Source organism: Neomonachus schauinslandi, chromosome 7 (assembly GCF_002201575.2).
Source record: "Neomonachus schauinslandi chromosome 7, ASM220157v2, whole genome shotgun sequence".
Classification (NCBI taxonomy): Eukaryota; Metazoa; Chordata; class Mammalia; order Carnivora; family Phocidae; genus Neomonachus; species Neomonachus schauinslandi.
In genome coordinates this window covers 33,487,009-33,502,293 of record NC_058409.1, presented here as the reverse complement: position 1 = coordinate 33,502,293, position 15,285 = coordinate 33,487,009, and the positions used below count along the sequence as shown (strand labels likewise).

At 43.0% G+C, this 15,285-nt stretch overlaps 1 protein-coding gene across 3 annotated transcripts in view; it reads left to right on the top strand.

Moving 5' to 3' along the window:
• NR3C1 (nuclear receptor subfamily 3 group C member 1) overlaps positions 1 to 15,285 on the top strand; it is a 126,912-nt gene that overhangs the window by 91,883 nt on the left and 19,744 nt on the right. For all 3 annotated transcript variants that reach the window (XM_021701997.2, XM_021701995.2, XM_044916743.1), the window contains 2 exons: positions 6,604 to 6,767; positions 12,283 to 12,399. In XM_021701997.2, coding sequence (XP_021557672.1) covers positions 6,604 to 6,767; positions 12,283 to 12,399 — 281 coding nt within the window. The remainder of the gene's footprint in view (positions 1 to 6,603; positions 6,768 to 12,282; positions 12,400 to 15,285) is intronic.

The window sequence follows — 15,285 nt, the reverse complement described above, 5'->3', positions numbered from 1 at the left end:
ACCTGACTCCCTAAAAATAAAATCCAGTCAAACTACATATATACATTGGTATATGAGAAAAACCAAATCATGAAAAGATAGGGAAAAAAACATTACATGTGAGATGTGAGCTCAAAAACACAACTCCACAGCCATCAGTTTCAACCTTCGGTATCTAGTGTGATAGACATGAGGAGAAGGTAGTAAGCATGCCATTGTGTCACACCTGTTCTTGAATTCTTTGAAGAGGTCACATTCCTAATTCTGTATGTACCAGGCCATCATTATCCCTGTGTGCTCTTAAGAAGTGAGGAACACACATCCTCACTCCACAACATTGTTACTGGTTAAAATTCATGTCTGCCGGTGCAGGGAACAGAGCTGAACACATGCAGCCTATGGTTTCAAGTTACCTAACACAGTGACCAGACTGAGGACTGATCCTTCCAAAGACAAAGAAATACATTTCTTCCATGAAACATGTTAGATCAGACTTGAAGAAAGAAACGTAGACAAGGGTGACCATATAAATAAATACACAGGACCGAAGAAGCTTTTTGCAGACCCAGATGTATTCTTCCCTACCTATACCTCCAGCCCCACCCTGGGAAACATGGGCAAGCTCTTAGAGTTTACTGATGGAAGACCTTCATTTTTCAGTCAACAGCTAAGCCCAGAGATGTTAAGTGACAGGCCATTGGTGTCTCAAAGGTGTGACAAAGGCGTTACCTTCTTCATGCATCCTTTACTGAAAATGCTCCTGGCTTATTATAGTGTTTGGTGCTCTAACCTTCTCCCCAAGATGAGTGCGCATAAATGATGCATAGTTTGGGGAAACTGTCTTAATATGCACTTGAAGCTAAAACCAGTAGAACCCTCTCTCAACAAAGGCAAAGCAAAGAGAATCATCGGTGTTTCTTACTAAACAACAAAATGTATGCTAGTTAAAACCATTTAACAGAAATACTGTGAAAGCCTTCCACCAGACAATTTTTCTCTTTGATTTGAAAACTAGTCCATAGCTTATTATCAAACACATCAGTAATCCTTTAGCTAATGCAGGGATAAATGGGCAGTCAGAAAATGTAATCACCTCGTGTGTGCAGCGGAGTATTTACATTCTTCCTAATGAAAAGAGGTAAGAAAAATGCAGGTGACTTCGGTTTGTAAAAACCACCTTTTAGGGCCAGTGCTAGAGGGACAAATAAATTAATCACTAGACCTGTATAGTCCCTGGTGTCAGCTCTGTTTTCAGTCTCCCTTTGAACTTATCTTGAATCAAAGAATATTTAAGGCTGCCTCAGTAGGGTGCTTGCTCTACTTAACCATAGTTAAGAGGTTTTAAAATATGTTTCTGGTCCTTGTTGAATTTATGGCACAGGGCTCTTAACCTCAGCATTATTGACATTTGAAGCTGGGTAATTCTTTGTTGTGGAGGATTGTCCTGTGCATTGTGGGATGCTGAGCAGCACTCCGATCTTTTCTCACTAGATATCAGTAGCATTTCCCCAGTTGTGACAATAAAAAATGTCTCCACCCATTGCCAAGTGCCCCCCCCCGGGGGGGGGTCAAAACTGCTCCCAAATGAGAACCACTGGTTTATAGTACTTGGACAAAAACTGGTAAGCCTATGAGAAGACACCTGTTCCATGTGTAGTTGGTAAAAATCCAGTTGTAGTAGCTTTATTTTCAGGATTTTCTCCCCATGGTAATTAATATTCATTTTCTGAGGTCATACTGTTTTTTGCCTTTTTTTTCCTCCAAATAAAAAATGTTGATTTAATTCATTTAACTTGAAGGCTAAACCAACACCACCATTTGGGTTTGTAATGTTTATCATCCCTGTTCCGTTGTCTTTGGGGGGAGAAAGCCTCTAACTGAGTAAGCAATACTGGATCATTCTGCCAGGCACATTATAGTCCCCATTTAGAAATAGGGCAATTGAGATTGAGAGAGATTAAAAGGTCACCGAGCTACTACATTGCAGTTAGGTTATGAATTCTCGCCTGCCTTAGAGTCCCGACTATTCTCTGTAACAGCAGTTCTCTCTGTGTAGTACACAGACCCCTGGGAGTCCCCAAGATCATACACAGTCTCTGTTTGCCTTTTTCACTGTGTTGACATTTGCAATGATGGTCCAAGAGCAATGATGAGTAACACTGCAGGCATCTGCGGGTACAGTAGTCATTGTCTTCACTGCTGTGCGCGCACAGTTCAAGAATATCCTGGAGGACGCAAAATATTACTGATTTTCTTAAACCTCCGCTTTTGACAATGTCCCTTTACTATCCATCTGTGTGACAAAATGGGAAGATGCATAAAGCTGATTATGCACTTAGGCTGCACACAGCACTTAGGCTTGTGTCAAAGAGAGGAGTAGGTGTAAGATTGTTTATGTTGTGTGGTGAAGAGCCACCTTTTTCATGACCTACCGTGAGTAAACTCTGGTGTTTAGCCTTGGGTGCTTGGCAAAGGTTTTCTCAAAAAAGATTGAAGTGAGGTTATCGCTTCACAGAAGACAACTGACAGTATTTGTTGCTGGTCTATAAAAATTTGAGCTTTCAAACAAAATTTAGAACTTTTTAAGACTTCTGTCTGCCACTGTGAGCTTGACAGATGTGACTCTTATATTGTTTAATGAACTGTGTCAATCTTTGGAAAATCTGCCTAACTCAGTGAAACAATATTTTCCAAATGACTAATGCATGACAGTATGAAATCATGCATGGGTAAAAGATCCATTCAAAGTGCAAGACAGACCAGTGGATGTTAATGTAACAGCATCAGAAAAAGTTCGCTGATAGGGTTTCACATTGCACATTGCAGCACTAACCTTTAAAAAACCACAGTGTCGTATTTTGAGGTAGAATCACAAAGAATATCTACAATTATCTGAACTTCTAAGCTCCTGGAGGACCATTAACCCTCCCCTGGCTCATAGGGAAGGGTGTTGATAGCACTTCTTTTCCCTGAAGTCCTCCAGGCAGTCCCATGTTACAGGAGGCAGATAAAAAATATTCACCAAGTTTCAAGGTTCATTATTTCAGTGACGCATTTCACCCACAGTGTGACTTACATATGTGATATGACTTCCGTATCGTCCCAGTGCCTGCTATTCATGTGTCGTGAATGTGGGCTAAATGAAAGGATGTAATTTACCCGCACATTTTTCATGCTCCTCAAGTTGTGATTAGTTCTCACAATCCATCCATGAGCCTCCTCTCATCACTTGTTTCTCTTGCAGGAGAACTGAAGAGAAAAACCCAGCTTTGCATGTGTTGTTGTTGTTGTTTTTCCTCTCCCAACTCTAATGTAAACCCCATGGCCTCAGGAACAAGCTGGTGTTGAGCACACTCTCCACTGTAAATGGGCAACAGCGTTCAAGTATGCATTTGGAACAAGGCATTTTGTTCCTAGGAGTTTTCACTTAAAAGAAAGCACTGTGGATAAAGTCAGTTCATAAGAGAAGCTCTTAGCATCTTCAGAACATTTGGCATAGCTGTTGGCACATGCTGATCAAAGACCCAGGACATGGTAGCTTTTCTATTCAAAGGGGTGTGAGACACACTCGGAGTCTTATGTGCTCGCTCTTTCTTCCTGTCCTGTATTTGCCATGTGTCCCTCTTAAAAGATGGCGATTCCATGTGGTTTGCTTGTCGTGCTGGCCCTTCGGTTGGACTGGAGTCCTTCAGCGGTATCATAGGGTCACCCTTGGAGCTGCATACCGTGTTGTCCTCATCCGCGTTTCCCAGTGGTGTTCATCATGGGCCATGTGTCTTCATTTGTGTGTGACAAAAACGGACTGCTTCCACTGCTGTCTGTGGTACTCTTGGCAGTTATACACACACTCTGTGCCGACGTGAGGTAGCGTGGAAGGACAGAGGGGAGGTCAGGAGGCGGACTGGAGTTACAGATCCCTAGCTACACTTGCATTGGTGCATTTGCTCATGTCATTTGCCCTTTCCCTGTTGCCGCCGGTCGCTCGTGGTTCAGCGTATGCTCTAATTTATGATAGAATCTGGGAATACTGTCCTGGGTTTTAGGCTCTATCCTACTTTGCACTTATATAATACTTACATAATGCTTTTTCCTAAAATCTCCAAGAAGGAACATCTACGGAGTGCTTGCTCGATGCAGGAACAATGTGCTAGATGTGTGTATTCTCCTGTTTTCCCGGAGCACGCGCGCACGCACGCACACATAGGTGATGTCCTCCTTCCCGGTCCGCTTGTGGAAACTGAGGCTCAACGCAGTAGCCACCAGCCCAGGGTCACACAGGCCTTTCAGTGGTAGGGCAGGGACCTGAAGCATGTTGGTTTGACTACAAACAGGCCCCCTGATCACCCTCCTCCTCTCGTGCGGCCTCATCTCGGGGTGACGCCCCCCTTCCATAGGGCTGCTGAGAGGCTCGACGAGGTTGTACTCATGAAGCCTTTTACAGCTAGAGGACAGGCACACCTCGGTGCAGGGCACTCTGCTTTATGCACTTAGGGTTGGCACAGAGCTTCAGTTTGTAAAAAATACGAAGTCAAGCAAGCCTTTCTGTGCCATTTTTCCCACAGCAATTGTTCATTTGTATCTCTATCACATTATGGTAATTCTCTATTTCAGATTTTTTCTTTACTATAGTTGTTATAGTGATCTGTGATGGTGACTCTCTGAAAACTCAGATGATGGTTAGCATTTTTTAGCAATGAAGTATTTTTAAATTAAGGTATTACTTTGTTTTGGGTTTTTTTTTTTTTAAAGATTTTATTTATTTGTTAGAGAGACTGCGCACAAGCAGGGGGAGCGGCAGGCAGAAGGAGAAGCAGGCTCCCCACTGAGCAGGGAGCCCGATGCGGGGCTCGATCCCAGGATCCTGGGATCATGACCTGAGCCGAAGGCAGTCGCTTAACCGACTGAGCCAGCCAGGTGTCCCTATACCTTGTTTTTGTAGACATAAAGCTCTTGCACACCTTAATAGACTACAAAATAATATAAATCTAACTTTTACATGCACTAGGAAACCAAGAAAGTTATTTGACTTGCTTTCTTGCAATACCCCCCTCCCTGCTGTCTGTGGTCTGGAACAGAGCCTGCAGCGTCACTGAGCTACGACTCTACTACAAAGCACTATTTGAAAAAAAAAAATACATACACGTATGTGTTTGTAATGTATGTCAACACATATAATTGGTTGAGGAAAAATTACAGAAGCAACCTTTCAAATCTTTAAATGTTACTACTCATTTTCCATAAACAACTGGTTGGTCTCTAAAAATAGCTGTCAGATGACAGAGATGGGCTGAGCAGGAATAGGAGCGTCTTTAGGATTTAAGCCAAAGAAGTTTTTGCTTCCTTGACACATCGCTCTGCTCACTCACTCAAAGGCCCTCCTACTTCCCTGTCACACTCCGGCCCAGAGCGGCAGCTCTGCATTAGTCACAAGCTTCCGTCCATCCAGGGCACCTCACGCCAGACCTACAGCAGAGTCACTTCAGGTGGCTCTCTCCCGTTGTAGGCTGTCAGCATGTGCTCCGTCCACTCTCCCAAACCCAGCAGAGAATCGATACCTTCTGAGAGAGAAGTCTCCAGAAGTTCCTGAGAGTGTGCACAGAACATCATGGAACCCCGGGGGGGGGGGGGGGGGACACTGTCCATTTGACAGAAGCCTCTTCCACAGACAGAGGATCGGCGGGGGGCAGCAGCTTCATTTGCGGATAGAATTGAGAGGAGCTTTTGGGCTTGTAGATCTCCAAAACAAATGAGGAATAGAGGATCTTCAAACACCAGAACAGCACTCAGCAGGGTGAGAAGTCCGCAAAAGGAAAAACGGGAGCTGGGCGGAGCAGCAGATTCCCCCTTTCCTCCCTTTTCTTGAGGCCGTCCCTTCCTGAGTGGGGAGGGCAGAACAAGGGTCCCCCTGCGGAAGCCCCACGCTCTTTCCGCTCTCACCGTGAGCCAGCCGCGGGGCTGAGAGACAGTCTGGCTTCTGCATCCCCCCTAAGCCGCAGGGTCCGCCCAGACGACCCCGGGAATGACATGTCGGCCCAGGCTCACGTACTGTAAAAAGCTATAGTTCCTGGGCAGGACGTAGGCAGAGCTGTCCTGAGACGTGAATGAATTTAGAAAGATGCCTGTACAAGATCTTAAAAATAAAAAATTAAATTGACATCCTAAGCAATTAAAGGGCTAGGAGGCATCTTTTCGAAGTGACGGATGCATACTGTGTCTTGATCCCGGTGGGAGATGCAGGCTATCCGGCAAGCCAGACTCATCAGCTGCACACTTAGAAACGGTGAGTGACGCCGTACGCACAGGACACCTTCATAAAGGGGACGATGAATATAAACAAGCCCTCAGCAACTAACAATTACAGTTTCTAAGTGGATCTCGTTTTCACCATTCTTCTGAGGGAATACCTAAAAAGAAATGACTTCACTCTTAATTTTGTCTGAAAGAAGAATCCAAACATTCTTTGAATATATTTAGGTGGGTAGTTGGAATGCCTACTAGTCCGTGAAGCCAGAGTTCAGTGTGAAACATGCTCGCTGGGGAGTGAGAAGGTAAGAGAAGTGGATTTTGATACTTCTTTGACACTCATGACAGTTACATCATAACCCTGCCCTCTTCCTTCTTTAGCCCTGGGATGAGACCAGATGTCAGCTCTCCTCCATCCAGCTCCTCTGCGGCAACGGGACCACCTCCCAAACTCTGCCTTGTGTGCTCTGACGAAGCCTCGGGCTGTCATTACGGGGTCTTGACTTGCGGGAGCTGCAAAGTATTCTTCAAAAGAGCAGTGGAAGGTAGTGTGTATTTTGAAGAGTTTTATTTTTCCTCTATTGGGTTCTTGTCTCCCAAGGTAGATTTTGAAGTTTCTGTTATTATGTAAACCCCATTCAGGCTGGACGTCAGGAAGATGCTGGTGGGGTGGGGAGGTGGCCTCTTAGGCCTTCCAGTGGGAAAGAGATTTTAAAAAGCAACACAAGCAGAACTAGAATAAAATAGAAAAGTATAAATTCAGGGGCAGGAGTTTGGTCAGAGAACAGAACGTAACTATAAGAAAGGGGTATGGAATGGCGTGTGGAATGGCGGTGTTAGGTTCGGGTGGTAACATCATGTTCATTGTACGAGAATTGTGGGCTTTAACTCGCAGCAGGTAGTTGGTTCTGAAACCACCAACTATTCCAGTGTGACAGAAATGAGGGACAGTAAGAACTTATGAAGGGGAAAGTCTCTGGATGGGATTTTTTTTTTTTTCCTATTGAGCCAGGCATCTTAATTCAGCGTAAGAGCTGGTCCCTGTCCTCTGGGTGGTCACAGTCTACTTGAAGTGAAGGATGAGGTAACAGTTTCCAGGTACGGAGGTTAAAATACTGAGAAGCAGGGGTGCCTGGGTGGCTCAGTTGGTTAAGCGACTGCCTTCAGCTCAGGTCATGATCCTGGAGTCCCTGGATCGAGTCCCGCATCGGGCTCCCTGCTCGGCGGAGAGTCTGCTTCTCCCTCTGACCCTCCCCCCTCTCATGTGCTCTCTCTCATTCTCTCTCTCAAATAAATAAATAAAATCTTAAAAAAAAAAATACTGAGAAGCAAGTGATAAACTGCCTGAGGTGGTCAAGAAAGAGGTATTTCAGAGGAGCTGATTTCACTATATGAATATTATATTATGAACTTTACCCTTGTTATGGATTCAGCCTACTGACAAGGGCAATAACATCAACTCCTTCAAGAGAGAGAAATTCATTCCATTATTTTTGGAAATTACTCAAATTATTTATTTCATGTTACCAGTGAATCATCTTGGGAAAAAATCATGTACTTTAGTAACTTGTAAAGCAGGTTGAAAGTAGTGTGGCCTGAATGCATTACCTAAAGCTCTGATTATATTAATTTTTAAAGAAGTGTAATTATCCATTATTATTATTATTTGCCTAGAGTACTGTTTGCATATCCTTAAGAGTCAGAGGAGTCATTTTCTTTTGTTTGGATTAGTTTGTAACATGAGCCAACTATAAAATTACTCCTGTTACCCCACACAGAGCACAGGGATACAGGCTTTGCCCAGGTCAGCAGCTGCCGGGTCCTATGGAGGGGTCACATGGAACGCCCAGCCCTCCTGGTACAGAACCCACCACAGACCCAAGAGAGTGAAGCCTGTTCTTGTCCTCACTTTACCTACTTCAGCACTTCACTAACTCATGAGTTATTTCCATGATATAAATACAGTGACAGCAGTAGTAATATTACAGTAACATTAATAAATTGATTTCTGAAAGTGAAATTCAGAATGAGACCATGGAACCTTAGAAGAAAGAATGGTTCAAAAACTATTTTAGTTAAAATGGAGGAGAATGAAAAATCCTTTAAAACAGGGCTATAAATTCAAATGCCTACAGGGACCAAGTGTGTGTCATTCTGGCAAAGAGAAGACATTTGGGGCAAGGAAGGCATGCAGTGATGTTGGAGAGAGCAAGCTTACCTAAAAGCATCCAGTGCCTAACTTTAAAAAAGTGTAAACAAACAAACAAATGCTAAACATACCTCCCCAGTAAAATACCACTGCAGGCCCCATGCCCTCTGGGCTTAACCCCTGCTTTAGAATTAAATTCTTATACTTGCTTTTAGGTACAAATTTCATAGACTATTAGCCATACCATTTCAAAATGTTTATGTAGTGTTTAAGTCTGATGGCTCGATTACATAATTAGTAGGAAAACGTTTAACTGTGGACTGTTAAGTAAATCCTATTTGGATTTTCATTTTCTCAACGGACCTTTCCAGCTCTAAAATTCTGTAATCTTTTGATAACCTAACTCATAGCAGTTTTACTTTTCCTTTCTAGACATGATGGAAATGTTTTAAAGCCCAGATACATATTTTGGAGCACTTTCTTAGATAATTACAGAGATGCAGTTCGTAAGGTCTGCATTACACTTGGCACTCCATTTTCAGCACCTGCTGGAAATAGCAGTTACCCCCGCCCTCAGATTGGCATAATATAAATACCCAAACATTCTACTGTTTTTAAGAAATTTGCACAAGTTTTATTTATTTATTATCTAAATCCTTGATCTGGGTTGAATGGCTATTTTGAGGTTTTTAACTCAGTATTCTGGGAGTCGCTTTTCTGCATACAGAAGAAAACTTTGGGTAGCTTCACTTCTTTCCATGTATGCTAGTTCAGTGATGCCCTCCCCCCCCACCACGGAGTCCCTTTGACTTACGTCCCCTTTGCACAGAAGTATGTGTAAGCTTTGTTGGTGGGTCCTAATGGCGATAAGCATCCAGTACCCTCAGTGTACCATGAATCCAGTACTACGTTTTAGGTTTGTCACCGCTGAATTAAGGGTTCTGTGAGCTCTTAGAGTCTGTAGTAATCCCATTTGATCATCCAGGAAACTGAGGCTGAGTGTGGAAGTGGCAGCGCTGGGATCCCACTGACCCTCAGAGTAGATGACCAAAGTTTTCTCGTCTGCGAGTTAGATACAGAGATGAAAGCAGTCCCAAGGGAGTTATTTACCAGCAAGCATTTGCTGAGTGCTCACAATGTGTAGGTGCTGTTTGTAAGAGCCTTCTACATAACTGCCTTCAACCCTTGCAGAAGCCCAGCAAGCTAGGTGCGAATGTTCCAGTTTTGCAGATGGGGAAATAGGGGCTCAGAAAATGTAATAAACATTACTGAGATCACACAGCTGGGAAACAGAGGTGCAGTTCATATCAGGGCCTTTCTGGTGCTCATGAGTGCATGTTCTACCACACCACACAGTTTTTGAAAGCAGGTAAAGAAAGACGCTCAAGCTCACAGAGTTCACATTTAAGATGTGGATGTTTCAAATAGGGCAAACCAAGTGCACAAACCCCAGAACATGCCCTTTTTCTTGGCCCACTGTTTTTTTTTAAGCTTAAAAACAACTACTTTACTGTCCCTACTGTGTTAGTTATCTACTGCTGTGTAACAAATGAGGCCAAAAATTAGTGGCTTAAAAGAGCAGGCACTGATTGTGTCCTGCAGTTTCTGAGTCCAGAATTTGGAAGGAGGTGGGTAGCAGGGCAGTCCTGGGCCCCTCACGAATCATATTCAGACTGTAGGCTGGGGATGCAGTCATCCGGCCTGAGGCCGGAGGATCCACTTCCAAACCTGTCATACTGCTTGGCAGGAAGCCTCAGTTCCTCGCTGTGTGGGACTCAAGCTAGGGCTGCTCTAGCGGCTGGCCTCCCCCAGAACAAATGATCCACAGGAGAGAGCGGACTGTGGAAGCAGTCATGTCCTTATGACTTAATCTCAGATGTGACATACTGTGACTCCTGCCATATTTTATTGGTCACACAGACCAATTCTGTTGTAGTGTGGGAAGGGACTACACAGGAGTGTGAATACAAGGAGGCAGAGACCATTGGGGGCCATCTTGGAGGCTGGCTACCAGACCAACCATAAATGGAAACCAGAATCACTTGCTAAAAATAGGTAGTAACCATAAAAATAAATACAATACAAACAAAACAATGTTAAAAAAAATTCCAGCTGTCTTGAAGTCTTTTCTCCTCACATCTCCTATTAGGTAGAAGAGGAATTTACAAAGTGGTAGAAGACACAGGAACTCCAAACTAAGATGATTCACTGTCTTATCAGAAGGATTGACCAGGAGTCAATGAGTGACTATGAGTGACGCATGTCTTGTAAAATACTGCCCACTAGTTGAAACTCCTCCTTTTATAGATAAGACACAAACACACTTGCCCAGCTTCACAGGAATAGCCAGAAAGGACTAATTTTAACTTATTTAAATTATTCATCAGTGTCCCCCTGATCCAGTAGCTCAGATTCTGTAGGACAGTGATGTTGGGGGATGCTTACAGGGTAGAACTGCTTTATATTTTAACTGCTCCAACTATGGACGCATCCATTGTTCCTACTTTTGCTTTAAAGAGGTTAGGATGGCTGGATTAGTGCTTCCATTTCCTGTCACCCAGAGAAGCCACGAAACATGCATGACACAGAAAGGAATGGAAACAGCTGGTACAGACATTTGGCCTTGGAGGGCAGCTCTGGAACAAAGCTCAACTGTAGGCCACTAGTCACCTCAGTGGCCTACTCCTCACACAGACTGGAACCTGATACAGTTAACCATGTCCCCAAAATACATGCTTAATAGCATGGTGATTTATCCTAGGGACGTGAACAGAGTATGTTTCCATCCAAGTCTTAGACTGTCTCACGAAGGAAGGATCCTTACGCAGAAATCAGAACGAGGTATATTTAACCTAGTGACTTGATAATGATTTTTCTCTTTTCTCTCAAGGTGGTTTCTTTTGAGAAGAGAAATGTTCTGTAGTCCTGTGAATACCATCCCCTCTAGTGTGAGGTTCACGGACTCTGAGTTGCCCAGGGCTCGTGTAGCTGCATGGGTCTTGTGCGGGAGGGTCCTTTCAGAGTTTTTGGCAGGCCAGATCCTCAATTTCCTTCAACATTCAATAACCAGATTAAAAGAAAAGTACAAGAATGTGCATTTTGCAGTGGGTAAGGGTACAGAGACTTTTGGTCTTCTCCTGTTAAATTTTTTTGCCAGGTGAAAACTGCACTTCTGCCTCTTAGCACAGTCTTAAATCCTAGGTGCCAGAAGATTTCAGACAGCAACAATTGTAAATATTTGGGGTCAGTGGTCAATTCAAATATTCGCAGCAGATCCACGTACTAGTTAGTTGGCCAGCGGTGTGCTTTCCCTAACTAGTTGCTGGCAGCCTTCCCATTCAAGATGAAGTGTGTGCCACCGGTCACTTAGAGCTGAAGGGGAAGCACCCTGGATTCTGCAGGCGGTGGCCTAATGCTGAATGAGAGTCATTGCCCATGTGGGACTCAGAGTATTTGGGAAGCAGTTTCCTCTCTGTTTAACCCTCCTTAGCATTAAGTGAGAAGTCAGCTTGAAAAAGTTTCTGCTTGTATCTCAAACGAGGTGGCCTTGGAGGGCGGTGCCTGGGAAGAGGCAAGAGGACGGTGGGTGGCCACGTGTTCTGCTTCTCCGTCAGGGAGGTGTTCAGTTTGGGAAAATGTACCAGATGCTACACTGAGCATTGGTGCCCTTTTCTCTATGTATATACTGCAGTGACTTTCATGAACTACAGTTATTTGTTGAACAGAGTAAGAGACTTTTTTAAGCTGAGCTCACAGCTCTGTAAAGGCCATGTTAGCAAGTGCGCTGTACCTTAATTGGTGCCTGTGGTCCTAGGCTGTGTTCAAGCCACAAGAGAAACACAGCAAGTCTCCCCATAAAAATATCCTTTAAAACCTGGGAAATTTTGACAGTGCCTTTGTTTTCCATCTAGGACAGCACAATTATCTTTGTGCTGGAAGAAATGATTGTATCATTGATAAGATTCGAAGGAAAAACTGTCCAGCATGCCGCTATCGAAAATGTCTTCAAGCTGGAATGAACCTGGAAGGTAATGTAAATGCCTGAAAGAAATGGTCTCTGCATGCATATAAAAATGCATTATTTTCCTTTTTAAAATAAAAGTAAGCAAAAGTATTAATTTAGTCATTACAATATATGTGCCTAACATAATTTTATATGACTGCCTTATAAACTAAAGTTTTTTAATGAATATTTCATATTCTGCTTAAGTTTTTTCACCAGCTCTTACGGTACATACAGCCTTCATTATAGCCAGACTATATACCAAGAAAGTCAACTAGGTAACAGTGACTTTGAAGCAACATTACTCGTAACTTTTTCTCCTCCCTTTCTGCAGCCTCCAAACTCTTCCCTAGAGTTAAAAATGCTTCCCTGTCAGATGTATTTACCTGTCCATTTTCCTCTCATTCACCTTTTACTTGGCTCTATAGCTGGAGAGATGCAGATGGACGATAAATCTGCCCGGGGAAGTAACTCCTCAAGGAGGTACTGGGATGGGTTTGGTTTTGCTTTCCAAGTAAAGAAGAAGCCTGAATTTTGAGTTTCATATCCCTGTTTCTATAACAAGTTGTATAATTAACATTGATCTCATCATTTAAAAAACTTCGCTATGAAAGAAGTTTGGAATTCTGCTGTAGTTGAGGACACGAGGTCCATGAAGGTAGCGGTGGCTCTGGAGGAACCCACACGCTTCGTACTTGGGATAGTAGCACTTTCCTTCTCCAGAAGCCACCAAGGAGGCAGGCCAGAGACAGGCACTGAGTCTGACTGTCTGCAGTGAAGGAGTGTACGGTCTACCAAGGTTGCGGAGTCTGTCGCAGAACGGCCTGGCGTGCTGCAGAAGGGGCCGGAGCCCCAGGAGCACAAGGAGGGGCGCCTCATTCTGTCCTGGAAAGCTCCCTGGGCAGAAGCAACATTGAATCTGAAATCTAGAAAAGCTAAGGAGGAGAAGTTAGGAAGAAAGGAGGGCGGGCGGGCAGGCAGAGACATCATCAGATTTGTACTTGAGAAAGACTCCTCTTGTCTAGGGAGACCAGCGGAACGACCCTAGAGGTAATCCAGAGAACACATCGTGATGTGGGAGGGAGAAGAGCAAGCGTGTGGTTCTTCCAGCAGAACAGAGACGGGTGCTGGTGCTGTCTAGCACGCACTATGTGTGCACCTGTTTTCAACTATTAAATAGATTGCTGGGTCTGACTATGAAGAGTCTCATTCCCCAATTTCACAGACAGATGAAGTGCGCCGTGTTGAAGACAGTCATGACGCACCAGTCACTGAACCCAGTGTTTTCTAAGTGTGACTAGGTTGCTTAAACTTGACTGCAAAGGGCCAACACATTAAGCACTGATTTAAAGAAAGTGATAGCAGCCCATCTTCTTGTAGGTGTTACAGAAGCCACAGAGATGAATGGCACATTCATGTAATTCATTTTCAGAAAGGGCCACAGGGATAATTGTTTTGTTCTCTTTATTTCTGCCCTGATTTTACCGAGTTTCTATTTGCTGCTGTCTGACCACTTAAATATATTTTATTTTCTTTATATGAAATTCCTCCTCTCTCTTACAACTCTCTAATAACTACAGTGCCCTCCCTCACTAGAAGACAACCAGGGCAGCTGGAGACATCGCAGTTTCTGTTACCACAATACCATCACTGCCCTTTCCAATCAGATTTACTTTAAATGTAAGCATACAGTTGAGACGGAGCTGCAGTTTCTCAAAACACTATTTAAAAAAAAAAAGATACATTGTATGGTTTTATAAGATGTCAACCTAAGATATGAGAATAGTGGGGAAACCAGCATTTGTTAAGAGCTACTTCGTGCTAGTCTCTATCCTATAGAGGTTATTTGAGATCCTTACATTATTAAGAACACTTTGGAACAGGGCCAGATTAACCTCTGTCCACTTCTCCATATTAGGAATGTATCAGTTACTAGGTAGCATGTACGATATACGTAACATAATTTTAATTATAAAAAACTGAAAGGCTTTTTAAAAATCTAAATACATAGAGGTTTTCTTGTGTGGTTTTAATGTGAAAGCCTCATTTTTTGTCTTTAATTATTCCTGTATATATAAAACCTTTAGTTGGAGTAGGTATGTGTCTGTGCCAGAATTGTTTGGCAGAGCATAATAGAGTGGACCCTTGAACAAATAAATGCAGGTTTGAATTGTGCGGGTCCACTTAAAATGGATTTTTTAAATGTATTTTCTCTTCCTTAGGATTTTCCTAATGAAATCTTTTCTCTGGTTCCTTTATTGTAGGAATGCAGTATAAAACAAACAGAATGTACAAAATATGTGTAAATCAACTGGTGTATTCTTGGTAAGGCTTCTGGTCAACAGTAGGCCACCAGTGACCTTTCTGGAGAATCAGTTATATGGAGATTTTTGACTGCATGGGGTTTGGCGCCCCTAACTCCCACGTTTTTCAAGGATCAACTGTATTGAAGAACAAGAGAGAGGGGTCAAGTGTTTCATTTTGTTAGTATTTTTTTTACCATAATCTTTAGAACATTCCCTTTCTAACGTTGCAGAACAAGTCAGCTCTTCTCAGAGCCTGATTCTCTCCATAAATGTACCTTAGTATCAGAAATGGTACATTTTGATGCTGTTGCCCCCCATACCAAGTAATTCTCTAGATTTATTTTAAGGTGGCCTTTCTCAATGCTGGCAGTTGAGTACAGATAAATCCTCAATGTTTTAACTTCATTTTAGGGTGTATTGTAATCATTCCAAATTACAGCTTTATTTTTGGCATAAAGAATCACATGGAACTTAAAGGCAGGGAGGTTTTTGACATCAGATTTCATACCTAATATTTTTAAGCTAAATTTTAAACTAAGATTTCTTTCTTTCTGTTACAAAAGGAGGGAAACTATCAGACTCAAGAACACTTCTGTAGAAATCAG